The sequence below is a fragment of the Scomber japonicus genome, chromosome 1 (assembly GCF_027409825.1).
Source record: "Scomber japonicus isolate fScoJap1 chromosome 1, fScoJap1.pri, whole genome shotgun sequence".
NCBI classification, from domain to species: Eukaryota; Metazoa; Chordata; class Actinopteri; order Scombriformes; family Scombridae; genus Scomber; species Scomber japonicus.
Genome location: NC_070578.1, coordinates 9,324,670 through 9,338,078, shown reverse-complemented (window position 1 = coordinate 9,338,078; position 13,409 = coordinate 9,324,670). Strand labels below are relative to the sequence as shown.

General features: G+C 40.1%; 1 protein-coding gene and 1 non-coding gene across 2 annotated transcripts; both read right to left on the bottom strand.

Annotated features, from left to right (window-relative positions):
* Nucleotides 1-367: 367 nt before the first annotated feature.
* Nucleotides 368-441, bottom strand: trnat-agu (transfer RNA threonine (anticodon AGU)). The gene has a single exon. It is a non-coding gene; the product is annotated as a tRNA-Thr (tRNA).
* Nucleotides 442-2,697: 2,256 nt separating this feature from the next.
* Nucleotides 2,698-12,080, bottom strand: dnaja2a (DnaJ heat shock protein family (Hsp40) member A2a). The gene is made up of 9 exons (XM_053320360.1): nucleotides 11,926-12,080; nucleotides 10,431-10,490; nucleotides 8,770-8,999; nucleotides 8,585-8,665; nucleotides 8,347-8,480; nucleotides 8,066-8,262; nucleotides 5,072-5,216; nucleotides 4,660-4,787; nucleotides 2,698-3,584 (listed from the first exon to the last, which is right to left on the bottom strand). Exons 1-9 carry the CDS (start codon nucleotides 12,001-12,003, stop codon nucleotides 3,396-3,398), a joined length of 1,242 nt encoding a protein of 413 aa, XP_053176335.1. The 5' UTR covers nucleotides 12,004-12,080; the 3' UTR covers nucleotides 2,698-3,395.
* Between the last annotated feature and the right edge of the window lie 1,329 nt (nucleotides 12,081-13,409).

The following is a 13,409-nucleotide window of genomic DNA, read 5'->3' as shown; positions in this document are numbered from 1 at the left end:
AAACAAACATTTGCACAAAAGCTGCAGATGTTACTCTGACATACAAATCACTGTATTTTTGTTGAAACGACCAGTAAATGCAAACTACGGTTGTTTCTGAATTTTCCTCCCCCTCCATTGTAGTCAGTCTCACTTTTCACTTTTGCCCCCGTGTGGTCAGACACGTGTACTGCAGAGTTAATTGACAAAGTAGTAAAAACGGTGCATTTTACTCAGTATCTGCATTATTACAGGGGCCACGCAGCATGTTTCTAGAGAGGGGAAATGAAAGTAAATGTTCCACATTTAACATTTTGAGAAACTCACTCAGCGTGAAACGACATAAGTTAACAGAACAGTTGGGGAGAAAAGAGACGAAAACAAGAAAAGGCACCGCTGGGATTCGAACCCAGGATCTCCTGTTTACTAGACAGGCGCTTTAACCAACTAAGCCACGGCGCCGGTGAAGGACGTGGCCGGAATAGGCCTTTATCACTAGTTCATAAATTAATATTTAAACCAATAGCGTCATCGTCAGTCATTTCATTTAAACTTTTAAATAACGTTAACCGACACAAAAAACAAAGAAAATGTTTTCAACTCGTTTTTCCTCACATTTCAAAAGGGCCTCTGAAGATGAACGTTGCAATTAGTCATTGTAAGTAGGTGGTAAATTGACTTCTTGGGGCTGCATAATACTTAGTTAAAGTTATTGTATGTGGCTATACTATAGCAAAACGTCAACTGCTGGTCACTTGTTAAGAACCAGTAGCCTACAGTCTTGTCATGTTTCTTTCTCCTCATGTCCTATTTTATGCTCTATTTTAGTCTGGCGTTCTGTACTTTGTTTTATTTATATTATAATTGTGTTTTTTCATTGTATGTTTTAATGTTTCCAATGTTTACTCTAATTGGGTTTTATTTATTGATTTATTTTAATTCTATGTTTTTATGCTTCCAATTCTTACTGTTGAATGTTTGTTTTTATGTAAAGCATATTGAGTTGCCCCTGGGTATGAAATCTTAAACAGCATTAACTTTTTCAACTATTTGTGCTCCCCATGTGCGTAAGTGAGCCTTGGGCCCCCATGACCCTGTTGCAGGTTCACTGGTTGTGGTTGTTCTTCCTTGGACCACTTTCACTTACCACTGACCACTGTATACCAGGAAGACCCCACAAGACCTGCTGCTTTGGAGATGCTCTGACCCAGTCAAAATTAGGTCCTTGTCAAAATGTGTCAGATCCTTATACATGTCTTTTTTTCCTGCTTCTATCACATCAACTTCAACAACTGACTGTTCACTTGCTCCCCAATATATCTCCCCCACCCTCAGCACAATGAGAGGTGTCGTTATAAATAATAAAATAAAATAATCACTTTTATTCACTTCACCTGTCAGTGGTTTCAATGTTGTGGTTGTGCAGTGTAGACCACTTCCTCTCTCCTACAGCACCTGAGCTCAGTCTAATTGGAGACCAGCACTGCCTCTGTGTGGCTATGTCTTCATATTACAACCAAGAATGGACACTAAATATAACTGTAGTAGAAGGAATCCTGAATGAATGCTTTCTCACCAGCTTTTCAAACATTTCTTCATGATAATCATGCAGACTTTGCTCCTGTCTCACATTTTAGTCCTCAGATTTTGCATCAAAAAGTTAGAAACTAGAGATTTAAATGAAAAACTGACTAAAATGGTAATATATAATCACTGATGCCCTCCTCTCCATCATTACTTATTTAATCTTTTTTTCAAAGGAGCTGATGGGAGTGCATTTCACTGTGATTGTGCCTGAATGATTGCATGGAAATTACAAATTAACTTAATTGATATGTTTTATTCATGACAGGCCACAACTGTTAAACTGTATTTTATCATAGTACTATTTATCTGATCTTTGTAACTCAGGTTTCTACAGGGATGGGGCTTTTGTCACCTATCCAAATGTAGAACAAAGCAGCCTTACAGACTTCAATCACAATAAAACTCATTTTTAAAAAGTAGCTTCCATCTTGAGATACAGTGATCATCTGCCTCTCTAAACAGACTTCTACTGAAGCTACAATACACTGTTGTCTCCCATACTCTCATAGGCTGCAGTGTGATCTCATTCACTGTTTTTGGGTGCTGACAGAGGATGGAAACTTTTGTTTGGGAGGAGATAGATCTATAAATGAGCATCATGGCATTTTGGCAGGGTGGTATTTGCCATCAATTGTTAGAGAGAATTAGTTGGCAATCATGAGGCAGAAAGCTCCAGTAGCTCCATGTAGCTTTTCAGTTGGATTGTAGACTGAGGTTTTTTTTATACTGGACAAACTACAAAAAGGAAATAATGAAGAAGTCACCAACACAGATTTCATGATATTTCAACAATTTATTCAACAACTTCATAAACATTTCATAAGAAGTGTGCTGCTTTATTTGATGTTTGATAAGAGCGGGAACCAAAGCTTTTTTTACATGCATATGGTCTCGCCACAGATACAGGCTATACGTTTTTGTCATTTCACTTGTCGTTTTTTTTTTCTTTTTTAAAAATCACACGTTTTGTATACAGCAGCTGATGAAGCTTACCGACAAACCAGTTCAATGATATACACGAGAACCAATTTTCAGGTTGAATTAAAATATATAGAAAGGGAAAAAAAAAACAAGTAAAAACCTACAAAGAAAATAAAGCTGTAAAAATCAGAAACAAATCCTACAAATGGAGCTGAGTGGATGAATCCGTGAATACGATTCCAAAGATCTGCACAATGACACATTGCTCAGCTGCTTTTTTTTTTTTTTTTTTTTTTGTCTTTTTTCTTTTCCGTGTATGCACATTGGTTAGTTATTTTAAATTAATTATTGTAAATACTATGAAAACAAAATGCAAGTCACACACTTAGCAAACAAGAAATATTCCTTTCTTCAAATGATCTGGAGTTTCCATTAGAGGAGGTGGATATCGGGACATTTACAGGGGGGTGGGGGTGACGGAGGAGTTGAAGTGAGGGATGGGGTTCACTTTGAACACCAGATCACAGTCCTACATGGCGTTCGGTGGGGCAACCACTTATTTTTGATACGTTTTTTTAAATACATTAAATGCCTTCTACCTGATGTGTCTAAATCTGTTTCAGGTGCAGTGTAATAAGTCTCATGGTTTGCCCCGGCTCCAGTTCCTCAGACAGAGATCAAACTAACCCTAGCACATGAGTCAATAACATTAAACCAGCTTCTCCAGGTGCCATGATTCAATGTTATGTCCATTTGATCTGTGTCTGGGGAACTACCGAGCCTCTTCAGTCTGACCTACCTCCTTGTTTGCTCTGCAACGCATACATTTTCTCCCCATGTACAACGTAGGTCGCTTGTGTATGTGTGTGCGTGCGGTTTGTGTGTGTGTGTGTGATAGAGTAATTGGACTACTGGTGGGCACACTGGACCCCGGGCCCGTGGTGGCCGCCCTCTTCGTCGGAGCTGTCGTTGTAGGCCTCTCGGCGGCCGCCCGATGATGAGCTCTGGCTGACGTCGTAATCCTGCAGGTCCACCTCCTCGGTGTCTCCGGTGATGATGGGCGGCTCCGACCGTGAGGGCAGCATGTCTTCCAGTTCCTATGGGTGGAGAACATTCATCATTAACGCAGCTTAGAACAGACCACCTCATTCATATCCTCCAATTCATACAGTGAAGCCAAGAGTGCTTTGCTACTCAAGTGTTACATTGTTGTAACGGGGGGGGGGGGGGGGGGGTAAATACATCTTAGGAGAATAAAAAGGTGTTACTGTGTGAATATGAGTGCTTAATATTTAACCCAATTATGGCCAGAATAACTGTAATCACTTGAGTTGGATTACTGGTTAAAAATGTAGCTGCAAATTCTTCCTGGTGGAGGCCTACACCTCATTAAAAACACTGAAGTTTTCTCACTTCAGTTGATCTACACTGTGATACAATTATATATCAAAGTAGGAGCTGATCAACTAATTGTTTCATCTCTAATTTTATATTTCAGTAATCCATCAATTGAAGTAATTAGAAAAAAAATCTACAAAACCTGAGGCATAGCTGTAATGCATATTTACCTACGAGCGTGGACACATTACTGCTCTTTTCACCGCAGATGTTTGAACAAGCCAACAAACAATCATCCGCCGGGGTAAAAAAAAAATGTCCTTATTAACATCAGTTTTCCAGCCAGATAGCTCATCAGCTGCGCCGGCTTTAGCAGGCTTAAAACAAAAGCGTTTGTCATTTTAGATGAGGAATAATGTGATCCTCTGCTAACAGCTCGCCATCTGTCGCTTGGCTGAAGCTACAGGTGAACGGAGCCGTCTGTAAGTCTGAGCACACTGTGTCCATGTGTCACTGACAGCTGTGATGCTCCTCTCAGACGCTTTGGAAATCTAAGGACCATTTGTTATCTCCAAGCTTTGAATAATACATTTAAAACCTCTTTAACATGACTTTTGAAGGATAAACTAAATTTGTACTTAGTTCAGTTGATTTGATTAATTATATATAATGTTAATGCAGTTGATGTCGCCAAGTCAGTGGTGATTGCAAATACATATTGTCAGCAGCATAATGAACACTGTCACTATGATTAGTTCTGTCTGATAACTGATTGAATCCCACTTTAAAAATCCAAACACCAAAAGATGAAAGACAGTTAATAACGTGTCATACCACAAGTTTCTCAGGGCTGATCCAGTTGTTGCTGGGGAACTGGACATCAAACTTGACGTACAGGTCTCCCTTCTCAAAAGGGTTACGGTACTGTGGCATTCCCTCTCCTCGCACCACCCTCACTGAGGCTGCACAAGATAATTAGAGAACAAGAGTGTCAATATTGACTTTCATTTTATTATTACTTACATGGAAGACAAATGCTAATGAAAACTAGCTAGCCTTGATTTTCTTTGTAGTGATGCACAGAAGTAAAAATGTTTTAAATGTTAGGCTGGAGTCTTGTTGAAGAGTGTGATGTGACTCAGTCTTCTGTCCTGCATTCACCCACTTGATATAATGTGCATTAGGTGGATCTAACTGGTGAAAATAATGTTAAAATTGAAGAAGAAAAAAAATGACAGTGTGTTACCTGGTTCAATGACTTTGCCAGCAGGGTACTTCACTACAATCTGTCTGGCGTCTAAATGTTTGAGCATAAACTGGAAGCCGCACAGCGCCTCCACCAGGCCGATCTTGTGGTTTATGAACAGGTCGTTGCCATCTCGCCTGTATGTCTGAAAGTTGAGAGATGGTGAGTATTAACAGTTATCAAATGCTGTCACACGTGTGGAGTTTAAAGGAAACACTGTGGGTTATTCATCTTTGGTGAACGCTAAAAATAGCTTCATGTAGTTTGTCAGTTGTAGGATGAAATGACTCAGTGACAACAGACGTCACACGATCAACAGAGAACAAACCAGCACTGCAAGCAACAACTATCAGTGACATCAGCTACAGAATTAAACAGCGCCTACAAAACAAATCTGATGACTGAAGATTGTTTCTTTTTACAAGTCAAAACATGTTTAACTTCTCCTCACCTACTTCATGTGTAGCATATACAGCACATATGTGTATCAGCAAAGTCACTTGTAGCTATGTGTTATTTTATATACACTATATTCACTTTACTTTGTCTTTACAGAAAGGTTTTCATTTAATAGTTAATGTCTTTATATTGTTTGGATTGTTCTTTGTTACTTTGTTTGAGAGAACAATAACGTTAAGCTTGGCTAATCTAATATCAGTTGTCACTTGTTGCCATAGCAATGGTAAATATTCAAAGGTAAAAATATAAGTGTGGACTAATGGGATGTTAATAGAGTGCAGAATAAAGCTACACTGTAAATACATACAGGAAGTAAACCTTTAGAAATTGTGCTTCATTTGTAATACTTACCATTGAATTTATAGTAATCTTTGTTCATTAATCGTTTTCAATAAAAATATAGTAATCATAAGAACTATAGATGGGAGAATATAGTAAAATGAATTATTCCTAATACTTATATACACCCATTTTATGTTTATTGGAATTCAGATATAGAGCTCAAATTGGGATAATGTGATTGTTGTAAGCCAAATCACTGTTTGTTTTCTTTTATTCTCCCAGCACAAAACCATCGTCACTTTTCATTAAATATATTCAGATGAGTCTGCTGTGATTCGTGGGAGCAACAAACACACTGAGAAACAAGTCTGCCAGTTAACACGACTCTGGTTTGTTTAACATGGTTATCATCTCAACACATGGCTGACTTTCAACCTTATTTCCACATACAATTCATGGCAGCAGCATGTCAATAAGAGCCGCAACACTTGCCAATATTATCTGTACTGCTGTTGCCAAGTGTAGTAACCTATTTTCTCCATTCAACCACTGACATGAAGATGCCTCCTGGGGGAGAGAGGCTGAGCCTGAGGGCCAGCTCAGCCTGCTGTTCCAGTTTAGCGTTTTATCGTCAGAGGCAACCTGGCTTGTACCAGCTAGCGTTTCCCCCTGAGGGAGCACAACAACAGGCGGAGGCAGCTAACTGTGAGCCACTTGATGTAGACAAACACAAACTATTATTACATTAAATAGTTTCAGCTCTTATGTTACCATACTGATTCAGCACCAGTTCCTGAGTAATATGCTGCTGGTAGGAAATACAACTCATCATTTTTCATACTTAAAGCTGTAATAGTCAGATAGACACTGTAAGAAGAGTGACATCATCCATTAATTATATACTAATAATTGTATGAGGAACTGAAGATATTGCAGGTGTTAGACCAGTCAGTCAAGTTGTACCTGCTCACAGCTCTGGCAGCGCAGTACTGTCTGGACAATCTGCTCATCAGCACTCGAGACAGTCGAGGAGTTTCAGGCACTACTACCAGCTGGACCTGATCCCTGACACAAACTACTCATCTGACTCAGTTAGCCTGGAGCTAAAATTGTGTTTCACCCATTCTTTCAGCCTGATGTTGAACACGATTTAAGAGTCTCGCAGCATTGACATGTGGGGAAGAAAAAAAACTTCTACCCAATATGTTGATGTCAACCCATGTAACCTCTAGTCTACTGATGCTTTTCTGTACTACACATATTCTCTACTATTCTCCTGTGCCAGACTCGTCACGTGTACTACTCAGAACTAAACTATCAATTAATTTGAGGATGGATGTAGTCTGGCCAAAAGTAAAGCTGAAAGCAGGGATACACAACAGGCACGTCACCAGTCTGCTGCAAAGACAGCACTCAAAAAGCAAACACTCGCAGAGACGTGCAAAACCTAAGCAAGCCCTATCTGCTAATGTGCAATGATTTCTTTTTCTTCCTTGAGTGACCGTCCCTCATTAGAATTAAATATTCATTCCATTTGGACACAGGTATTATCAGAGCTTTCTTGCTAGTATGATCTTTTAAAAAGGTCCAAGTCCAAGGTGACTAAATTGCACCCAGCAGCGCTAGAGCTGCCAGTATTTTAGGATCAGGCAAGATATTCTTGTGACTGAGGAATTTAATTACCTATAAAAATAATCAACATTAGCTACGGTGTAAGCTGGACATGAGGAAAGAAGTCCAAATGTAAAAACAAGGTGCATCGTTGCCAAAAAGCATGCAGAGACTAGAGAGCTTCAGATATAAGGTGCGTGATTATGACTTTGATGTGAAGCAATTTCAAGAACTGCTTTGGTTCGTTTAGTTTAACGGTGGAAACATGTAGAAATCTGCTACACCTTTTGCTGCTTTACTGTCAAGTGAGCCAATTTTCTTTACACAAGCTTAGCGCTGCGCCCACACGCCTGTTTTTCACTTGGCAAGTCCCAAAAAACACAAACTGATCTTTCCAGGCACCTTTATACAAGCTGAAGACCCATGTGCACAAAACAATATAACCTCAACAAACATCGATGAGTGCAGTGGTTGCTGACAGGTGTCAGACAAGAATTGAGGAGACCTTCATGCGGGCAGGAAGTAATAAGTAACCGACACATAGAGCAAAGCTGTGTCCTAAAAACAAACCCCTGCCCCACCTGCACACAGAGGGCAGGGTAAGATGAGTGTGGCTACAGTTTTAGGGTTTAGTCCACCTACCTCGTGCTCTTTCTCCTGCAGGACAAGGACTATATCCCCCGGCTCGACGCCAGGTGCTTGGTCGGCCTCTCCTCCGAAGGTAATTTTCTGGCCGTGCTTCATGCCTTTGTCCACGTGCACCTCCAGGATCTTCACCTCCTTCACCACTTTTTTGCCCTCGCATTTTTTACAGCGGTCTTTCTCACTGATAACTTCACCTGAGGCGGGTTAGAGAACACAGGGGGTGAGGGGTCTGTGCAGGAGGAATGTACGATCACCGTTTGGATCGTTGTGCTCTTTACCTTCTCCGTTACAATCGGTACACACAGACTGCATCTGTTGGACCATCCCCGGGGCCAGCTGTCTGATCATGATGCGCATGCCACGCCCCCTACATGTTGTACATTTTTGTACGGCGCCCGTCTTGCCTCCCTGCCTGCACACACACACACACACACAGACAAGGATTTACTGTTAGAAACCACATTACTGAAGGATTAAACACCCGCCAACAGATAAATGTTACCACAGCAAACTTACCCGTTACAAGTGCTACACAGAACATTCTTGCTAAGCTGTAGTTTGGTTGTCTTTCCATTGTAAAGGTCTTCCAGTGTCACTCTGTAGAAAAAAAAGAAGGGGGGGGGGGCTTGGTTAAACTCTGTAAGTGATAACAGTTTAAGTATAAGCTTGGCCCATATGAGAGAGTGCAAGCTTTGTTTTACTTGAGCGGATGGACCATGTCCTCTCCTCTCCTGCGCCCTCCGTTACGGGAGCGGCTCCCCTGGCCACCCATGAAGCCGAAGAGTCCACCGCCAAATATGTGGGAGAAGATGTCATCCATCCCTGGGCCGCCCCCGCCTCCTTCCCGCAAACCTTGTTCTCCATAGCGGTCATAAAGTTCCTTCTTTTCGGGGTTGGTCAGCACGTCATAGGCAAAGCTGATTTCTTTGAACTGTGTTTAAAAAAAAAAAAAAAAAAAGATAATGGGAATTCAATTGTCAGGACACTTCAACCACAGAGCACAAAAAAACCCATTCCTGGCGATGCTACCAGGAAGAGAGGACCCCCCCCCCCCCACACACACACACACATCCCCATTCATCAAATGGGAGCAAGAGCCAGGATCCATTTTCTGTGAAAGATACTCCTCTGGTAATTCGTCAGCTCAAGACCTCGTACAGTTTCCATTAAAGCTTTCACGTCAGCTATGGTGGAAACAAAAGCGGCGACATTCCTGGATAAAGCGTGCTAAAGGTTATAATATCCTTACGCAAGGGTCATAATCACAGGCCCTCTCAACATCCCATATAATCCAAAAAGGTCCTGGAGTCAGAAACCAATAAGTACTCTCATTAATTAACTCAATATATTTAACTAAAACAACACTTCTCGTACATATAACACAGTCTTATCTAAATCATTCTCATTGATGATTCTCATATGATGGATGAAAATAACAATGGCATTTTACTGTATGATGTATGCCTGAAAGTAAACAGCCAAAATCTACTATTCCTCAAGATCTGCACTCAAAACCCATTAAGATTAAAAGCTGGTGTCATTGAAAAAGACGCTGTCAATTTCCTTAAGTGTTTTCCCCATTACAAATAATGCTGCTTTTAAGATTAATCCTCTCAAGTTGCCATTTCCCACTGCTAACAATGTGATCTCCTGCTGAGAAAATGGCACTGAGCCATATGGAGAATGATGGATGAGGAGCCATCAATTCATAACATTTCCGCTAATATTGCAACAATGCCACGTTTCAATCTAATGACATTATTATGTGGAGCTGTGGGAGGTCTTTGATGACACTGCTGGGGGGGGGGGAACAGCAGCATGTTCTACAACAAATTAAATACAGGAAGAAAATCATGACAACAAGACTTTACTCTATACATAGAAGTGAAACTGAAATAAAAAAGCAATTCAGACCATTTTCAGCACTAAACGGTACACATGCTTTAAAAAAAGTCTCCAAATGTCAAAGGAATGAGGATTGAAACATAAAAGTATGGGACACCTATTCCCAGTAGCATGGCCTTACTGTAACATGCTATTTTGTTTGCAGTCCACTGTAACAACACATGTCTCCACTGTAAATGGCTGTTTAGTCCTCTCTCTCCAAATAGGAGATTTCCAGCACAGTGTTGCACATTGAGGGCCAAACATTAACATTGTGACAACCAGGGATAGAAAAAGCTTTGGTTCCAATCTTTAAAACCTTTTAGTTGGGAGGTAACACTCCAACCAACAAATTACCTATAGTCATACATGTTCATTTAGTTGAAAACAGCATGACCCTGCCCCCCTAGTAAACACACCCCTCATGACTTCCGAAGAAACTGAAAAAATGGTGATCATCACTACAGTCATGTCTTACCTTGTCACCAGAATTTGGGTTCTTGTCAGGGTGGTATTCTTTTGCCAGTTTCCGGTATGCCTAGGATTACAAAGAAAAGGGGGTAAGAGGCATCATTATCAGCTGACAGCGAGCTCATTATGAACACATGTTTACTGGTATCACACCTGCGTGACTCAGTACATACAGTACGTCTGTTATCTGCCGTTACGCAAGCACCCCGGCCTTGTCAGACGAAACCAAAAGTTACAGCCGGCATTGTGTCGGTTAGTGTCTGTTTCCCCTCCACCTTAAACTACACCCAAGTTTCCTTTAACCCCAGCCAGTTCTCCCTGCTACGCCTATCAATCATTTAAGTCTTAAATCCCCAACCGCGGAGGTGGTGCTATGGGAAACACAGCTGTAACAGGAAGGGAACATTATTCAACACAACACCGGCAAAAAAAAACACACTGGAGTTGTCCTACCCTAGCTGTAACCGCATTAAGCCATTAAACAGCGTCCACTTCCTGTTCAGTGTTATACGTAGTAAGTTTTAACAGTTTCCTAAAAAATACCAAAGACTTAATGGACCAACATTAACTACATTATCTCCCAAAAATAACAGTTGAAAATGTCTGACAATGTAAACGCTGGTTGATAAACGTGAACGCTGATTAGCAACTCTTGCTAACATTAGCCACAAATTACACTAGCAACAATATCACCATAGCTACTTACACAATGTGAGAATCATTGTCCACCCTGTTTAGCACATTTAAATATCAGCCTGACAGATAGAGTCCAGTAACCACCTTATTATTACAGACGAGCTCACAAGTTAGTAATGACCGGTGTTTGTCGTCAGCTAGCTGATGCTAGCTGAAGTTGAATTCAACAACTTAGCAGCGAATTTCATGTTTAGACATAACATGTTGAGAAAACTCGAGGTGAGGAACATATTCAGGCTTCACTGAAATGATGCGAGTCAAAAAGCGAAATACGACCTTGTTATCCATTAACAAACATTAACATTAACGTTACTGTACGGCGGAGATAACGTCCTATGTCGGCCTCATGTGATACATTTTCAGTTGTCACACTCACTACATAAAAGGCGTGTATGTGTGTGTGCGTGTGTGTGTTTCCAGCCTTAGGGAAACACAATCTACCTCTGTCTACAACCACCGACAGGCTTAGGTTACATGACAAACACCTGCAGCTAACGTGAGGTCAACCGTCCGGCTCCTACATGCTAACTATATTAACGGCTAACGTTACCGGCGTTAACTGTGCTGTTTGTGACCATAAAAACACCAGCCTGGCTAAAGCTAAACATAAAAAACTATCACCCGATTTCAGCAATAATCGTTAAATGTTTACAAGCCGCGTCGTCACATGAACATCCAGGCCGGTTAACGCTAGCATGTTAGCTTAGCGGCTAAAGAAACGCATTTCCTGATCCTCTCTTCAAACTCGAAACGGACGCTTAGTGTAAGTTTACAGTTTATACAGTCCGTCCCGTGTGTTCATTTACCTTCTTCAGTTCGTTTTCAGTTGCTGATGGAGACACTCCGAGGATGTCGTACAGTTTTGTATCGACGACATTCGCCATGGTGTAGCTGTGGATGTGAATGATGGACAAAGAGGAGAAGCAGCCGGTGGAAAAGGTTTGGCTCGCCTCGTGTCTCAGTTTCCGGATAGATCAGCCGCTCGGTGTGTTCAGTGTGCCCGCTGCTGCCTCCCGGCTGCTGGTGAGATGCATGACTCCCTCCTCTACTCTGATCTGTCACCAGCCAAAACTTACATTTATTCTAAAACAGCAACACTTCAAAATATACATATATATATATATATATATATATATATATATATATATATATATATATATATATATATATATATATATATATATATATATATGTAGAATAATTTACACAAAGGCCATTGCCCCAATATGATTGCCCCAAAATTAAAATGTGTATTGTACGGGCAGTGTATTTTATCTTATTTTATTTATTTGTATTTTATTTTATTGGTTTTATCTTTCTATTGTGTACTTTATCTTTTTATTGTGCTTCTATTGTGTTAACTATTTATTGTGTTTTATCTTGTTGTGCAGCACTTTGGAAAACCTTGTGTTGTTAAAATCTTGCTATATAGCCTAAATAAAGTGGATTTGACCATTACAATAGATATAACCTGCAGTGTGAAGTAACATTATTTATGCATTGTGAGCTGTGTGTGATGTTTTTATAGGTTTGTTTTGTGAGATATGGAGTGTGCTCTGTGCACTTCAGCTTGGGCTTATGTGTTGCAGATATTCACATAATGTTTTCTCTGTATTTTGGCGTAATACTTTTTAGTTTTTGTGATGAAATGCAGTGAGATGTTTGTGATAACTGACTGATGGTGTGGTAACTGGCTGAGCAACACTGATAAACATGTAGCCAACATAATACAGGAGGATGTCTGTTAAAAAAGCTTGGATAGATATTTGCATTCAGTCCCTGCCATATTATACATACTGAGAATTTGCTATACTAAGAGTCTCCAAATTAAATTAAATTTTGAATTCAGATAATGAAATCACACTAGTAATGACTGATCCATACTAAGTCAAACTTAGGACGTTTCCTCCAAACTAAGGATATCCTTCATTTCATAAATAAAAACATAAATCATGCTTTATATCTTTAAATACTTAGATATTACTTTTCACATTGTGGCTGTGTATACCTTGAATTGAAATTCAGTTGAATTGAACTGACAAGACAAAACTAAAGTAATTAGGATATATCATGTTTGATTTCTAAATGGTCATGAGGCCTTTACACGTATTTACAAAGTAGTCATTAGATCCTAAAGGGGGTGATGAGACATATATTATATTTGAATGTAAAGCAGAACAGTGATTTATGTCCTTGCTGCATGGAGGTTTTTAGCAGCAGATACAAAATGGATACAATCCGTCTGCAGGTGGAGCTGCACTTTTGTCTATTGAAGTACTTCTCTATGATG

Bases quoted from the DNA above. Each gene is read 5' to 3' on its own strand.
- dnaja2a (XM_053320360.1), bottom strand. From the start codon at position 12,003: ATGGCGAATGTCGTCGATACAAAACTGTACGACATCCTCGGAGTGTCT. The intron at 9,000-10,430 runs GTAAGACATGAC...TTTTAAACACAG, and splicing joins ACCCAAATTCTGGTGACAAG to TTCAAAGAAATCAGCTTTGC. The intron at 8,481-8,584 runs GTAAGTTTGCTG...GTGTGTGTGCAG, and splicing joins CTGTGTAGCACTTGTAACGG to GCAGGGAGGCAAGACGGGCG.